At 42.6% G+C, this 5,510-nt stretch overlaps 1 protein-coding gene across 1 annotated transcript; it reads left to right on the plus strand.

Annotated features, from left to right (window-relative positions):
- Nucleotides 1-1,101: 1,101 nt before the first annotated feature.
- Nucleotides 1,102-4,999, plus strand: LOC131447594 (kinesin-like protein KIF3A). Its single transcript, XM_058619479.1, has one exon. The coding sequence runs from the start codon at nucleotides 1,172-1,174 to the stop codon at nucleotides 3,236-3,238; it is 2,067 nt and encodes a 688-aa protein (XP_058475462.1). The 5' UTR covers nucleotides 1,102-1,171; the 3' UTR covers nucleotides 3,239-4,999.
- Nucleotides 5,000-5,510: the final 511 nt, after the last annotated feature.

The raw sequence follows: 5,510 nt of genomic DNA on the forward strand, positions 1-5,510 counted from the left end.
TCGTCGTCACCCAAAAGCTCGAGCCGGGTTTCATCTCACAATGAGAATATTCACTTTCGAGTGCAGAATAGCTGCACTTGCTCTTTCCCCGTGAACCTCCACATTTTTATGAGCGCAACCTGGATCTGCGAGGGGAAACAGGTCAAGAGCCTCATTGATCTCAGTCTCAGGTGGCTGTATTTTGTTCAAAGCCCTTCGGTGCAGAGTGTACTTTGTACTTTGATCTATGGATGATTTATCAAGTCTGCGGTGCCCGCGACTCGCTGCGAGTCACAACACACTGCCACGGTGATTAATTACGTGCTTGAATGGCAATATAGACTGTAAGCTTGTACATGATGTGACAAGACGGGTCAATAACCAGCAGCCATAATGGGCCTTTGGAGAGGAGGGACCTCCTGCTGTGATTATATTTTACAGCATAAGTGGCAAGAGACACATGGAGAATCATGGCATGAACCCACATAATTAATGCACATTACTCCCTTGATTATAATGTGATTGTACAAGAGCAGCAAAAGCAGTGAAAACAGGTACATAGTGTATGACCTGCTGCACTCAGGTAGTCAGTGTCATTTGGAAAAAAAAAAAATCCATTACACTTTGAAGAATACATGTCAGTAAAGGCATAGTTTCACTCTCGTCAAAGGCCACAGAGAACATCAGCAATTTTACATCACAGCACACAGGAGTTGCTGATCCATTGCTGCGTCCATCAGTAAGTTATTATCTGTTATTATCTGACATCCGTGTATGAAATCCTTTATTTAGAATTGACTTGAGTCACACTATCTGACCAAATAAGCCCGCAGTAGAACAGCGGTATACGTATCTCGGTAAAGCAAAAACGCACACTTTCTGAATAGACTTTGGTGCAGCAGTGTGAGACGGTTACAAACAAGGCTTGAGCAATCACAAAGTGGACAAACTACAAGACTAGGAAGGACGATTGAATCCAGAAGACGGCAGTCACACACCATTGGGATTTCCAACTCATGTCGAGCACTAGAGGAGAAGTCTTTGATCCTTTGAAGTTAAAGAGGAACTTCCACCGTGCTGCTGTTATACACCGACAATGGCTACCTAAAGGGCCAAGAATGGGACAAATCCAGTCCAATTTAAAATCTTAAAATACAATGTCTTAAAAACTCTTCTTCTCTGCTTCCTCACCATGCTGAGCAACACCCCTAAGAAACCCGACAAACAGGAGATCTGTCACAATGTCAAGGCTGTGGTGCGATGTCGTCCCCTCAGCAAGAAGGAGGAGAAGATGGGCCACCAACACGTAGTCATCGTGGACGAGATCTGTGGGATGGTAACGGTCAAAAAGCCTGAGAGCCCTAAGGAGCCTCCCAAGAACTTCAACTTTGACATGGTGTTTGGACCAGACAGCAAACAGGTGGATGTCTACAATCTCACAGCCCGCCCCATCATTGAGTCAGTATTGGAGGGTTACAACGGCACCATTTTTGCTTACGGGCAAACTGGCACAGGAAAAACATTCACAATGGAGGGTATGAGAGCGTTGCCAGAACTCAGAGGGATTATCCCAAACTCCTTTGCTCATATTTTTGGTCACATTGCCAAGGCAGATGGAGATACGAGGTTTTTGGTTCGTGTTTCATACCTGGAGATTTACAACGAGGAAGTCAGGGACCTGTTGGGCAAGGATCACACAAAGAGGTTAGAGGTGAGAGAACAGCCAGGGGTCGGCGTGTACATCAAAGACCTGTCGAGTCACGTCGTGAAAAATGCTGACAAAATGGACAGGATTATGACACGGGGAAACAAAAACCGGTCTATTGGAGCCACAAACATGAATGAACACAGCTCACGTTCGCACGCCATCTTCACGATCACTATTGAGTGCAGTGAAAAGGGTGTCGATAAGCTGGTGCGAATGGGAAAACTTCATCTGGTCGACCTGGCAGGTTCAGAAAGACAGAGCAAGGCCGGAGCTGCAGGTCACCGTTTAAAGGAGGCCACAATGATCAACCTCTCTCTCTCCACACTGGGTAATGTAATCTCTGCCCTGGTGGATGGCAAGAGCACACATGTCCCTTACAGGAACTCTAAATTAACCCGACTTCTGCAGGATTCACTTGGAGGAAACTCAAAGACCTTGATGTTTGCAAACATAGGCCCTTCAGACTATAATTTTGATGAGACCATCAGTACCCTGCGCTACGCCAGTAGGGCTAAAAACATCAAGAACAAAGCCCGAATCAATGAGGATCCTAAGGACGCCCTGCTACACCAGCTACAAAAGGAAATTGAGGAGCTTAAGAACAAACTAGAGGGAGGTGAAGACATCTCTGGTTCAGAGGGCAGTGGTTTGGAAGAGATGGGTGAAGGTGAAAACGAAGGACGGGAGGCAGGAGAAGGACGCAGGAGAAGAAGCAACAGGAAGAAGGTTTCTCCGGAGAAGAGGGCAGAGATGCAAGCAAAGCTTGAACAGGAGAGTAAGGCTTTAGGCATGGAGGAGGAGGAGAGGAATAAGGCAAGAGCAGAGCTGGAGAAAGAGGAGAAGCATCTGCTTAAAGCCCAGAAACTGCATGACCTTCTGCAGGAGAGACTATCATTCCTAGAAGAGATGGTGATTGTTGGCGGGGTAGACCTCTTAGCCAAAGCTGAGGAGCAGCAGAAGCTCTTGCAGGAGTCCTACAACGAACTTGAACATCGTCGCAGAAGAGAAGAGCAGCTGCGGAGGGAGCTGCAGGAGAAAGAACAGGAATGCACGGACTTGGACGAAAAGTACACAAGTCTTCAGGAAGAGGCTAAGGGAAAACACAAGAAATTGAGGCAAGTATGGACTATGCTGCAGGACGCCAAATTCCAACAGGCAGATCTATCAGAGGAGCATGACAGGGAGATGGAAGATCTCCAGGAGAACATCCACCAGCTGAACAGAGAACTCCAATACCAGATGGTCATTATAGACAATGTTATTCCCAAGGACTTCCAGGAGATGATCGAGAATAAAGCACACTGGAATGACGAAATTGGAGAATGGCAACTGAAATGTGTCGCGTTTACTGGAAACAATATGATAAAACAGACCCGTGCTCCTGACATCAAAGGTCTGTTTGAGGTGGATCTGACTCACGTGTACTCGTCCTACATAGACTGGAGCGCACAGCAGTCACTGATGAACCTGGAAGATAGTGGTCGACCTAAGACTGGACAGGACAAATTATCGGCAAAGTCAGACACTGTGATCAAATCCCTTCTGCAGTAAAGGGGTAGAGGGGCAATCATGTCAAATAAGAAAGGTAATGTTCTGCAGTACTTGTTAGCAACTGTGTTGTGTTTTGTTTCTTCTTTTTTATTGGGTATATTTGTCACCAGTACACAACGTCTCATTACTGTAGAGAGCAAACACACAGGGGATCTAAACGAGATAACAATTCCCATGATCCAAAGCCGCCTCCTGATTTTAAATTAGGTCTTTTGGTATTTTTCTTACTGAGAGACCTCCAGCAGCAGAAATTTTAATCCAAGTGTTTTCAACTAGCCCGTTTCAGTAGAAGAAAGTTAGGTAAAGTTGCAGAGTGACTTTTATCAAATACCAAATCAGAACACAATGCTAACACTGATGAAGTGATGAAGTAAGTGAGAAGTGGGCTCAAGAGAATAAGTTTCACATGCTTCCACATTGGCATTACTTTCCAGATCACAAGACCACATTCATTTTCATATAAAATGCTTAGACATTGTGAGATTTCACTATATAAATATCCCCCCCAACCATTCCACACAGGTCCTGACTCAAGCATATTTATTATAAGGGCATTTGGTTCGAAAACTCGACCGACTGCATTCCTGAGAGAATACAGGGAGTTGTTTCCCTCAATTAGATCAAGGATTGTTCGTGAATTAAATGGAAAAAAGGTTAATTTTGATTCATGCTATCGGCAGTGGAATGAGAGAATTTGTTGGGTCCCACAGTGCTTTTCATTACAGAATGAATTGATCAGCAGATGGCTTCAGCTCCTGCTCTGAATGCGGAGGACTTATCCAAACCCCATATTCTCCCAGCTAGATGTTATTAAAAAAAAAAATCCTTTCACAACCAATACATGGCACGAAATCAACCCTTTCACTCGCACTGTTTAATATCTTAATTGTGTGATGATGCCACTTGATTCAGAAGTGTGATTTTCTACAGATGAGGGGATAATTACACGGTAAACAAATCATACTGTACTCTATATTAGCCCTCTTGGAACAGTACAAATCAATAATTATGTTTCATAAAAGTCTTTTTTTTTTAGTCATTGGCTGAAGTAATCACTCTTTCATCTCACATGACTGACCTTCCACCATAATAATAATGTTCACAGAATAGGCAGAGCCAGAATCAGGTTTGCACTTTAGCTGCAACCTTGGATGTTTTTTTCCAGATGGTGTGGTTCCATGGATAAAAGACTCTAGCCCCTTTTCCACTATGGTCCCAGCTCGCCCACTCGCGATCAGCAGTGCTGTCGCTAAGACTCCTCTGTTGAATATTGAGATTTTAGACATTTCCCTGGTAATACTAAAAAAAGTACCTGGTACCAGGTACTATGCTAGTGGAAATGCAACTTAACCGCGCCGTGCTGTGCCGTGCCGTGGCTAGTCAAGCCGGGGGAAACATGCCTTAAGGATATACAATAAAATCAGGGGTGATAAATTATAAACTTTTTTGTTCCGAAAACATTTGTATCATCCGCTCAGAAGTGGGCAAGATATATACCGTGTAAGATAATATTGTGATTGTTGTTTTAAAGATATGCACATAATTGACATTATTAAGTATTTAAATGACTGTGTAACGAAGTATTTGAAATTATTTCATGAGTTACAATTTACCTTCCTGCATCTGGATGTTTTACCCACACTTCAATGTTTCGTCACTACAGTTCAGTTATAAATCTTTGGATTTTTACTTGAATGTTAAAGTTTAATCTGTAAGCAAAAACAAATGACTTAAACCAGTGGTTCTCAATCTTTTTTTATACCAAGTACCACCTGAGGAAATATCAAACTCCTCGAAGTAACACCATTATCACCAACGTTAAAATACAGTGGTGCAAATTTAGACTTTTCACAGGAGGCAGATTTATTCTCAAAAAGATAATTTGCGCTCTCATCCTCCTCCTCCTCTTCCTCACATATACTTCACACACTGGTGAAGTGAAATTAAAATTAAGATGGAGCGAGAGAGAGAGAGAGAGAGAGAGAGAAGGTTAATTATTATTATTGTTATCATTATTATTAGTATTATTATTATTATCATTTTTAGTAAAAAATTTCAACGCACTCCTTTTCCTCCAAGTGCCATCCATCAGAGGAAGCTGGTACTTGTGCCACAGTTTGAGAACCAGAGGACTTAAACGATTAAAATCAAATTTTAAAAGGATATCGACTAATTATTGTTCTCATCAAAATCATCCCCAAAATAACAAGATGTCATTTTTCGGTATTGCCCACCCCTACATCGAATAAATAGAAATAAATTAATGAAATAA

This window comes from Solea solea, chromosome 20 (genome assembly GCF_958295425.1).
Source record: "Solea solea chromosome 20, fSolSol10.1, whole genome shotgun sequence".
Classification (NCBI taxonomy): domain Eukaryota; kingdom Metazoa; phylum Chordata; class Actinopteri; order Pleuronectiformes; family Soleidae; genus Solea; species Solea solea.

Coding starts and splice junctions, on each gene's coding strand:
- LOC131447594 (XM_058619479.1), top strand. CDS start 1,172: ATGCTGAGCAACACCCCTAAGAAACCCGACAAACAGGAGATCTGTCAC.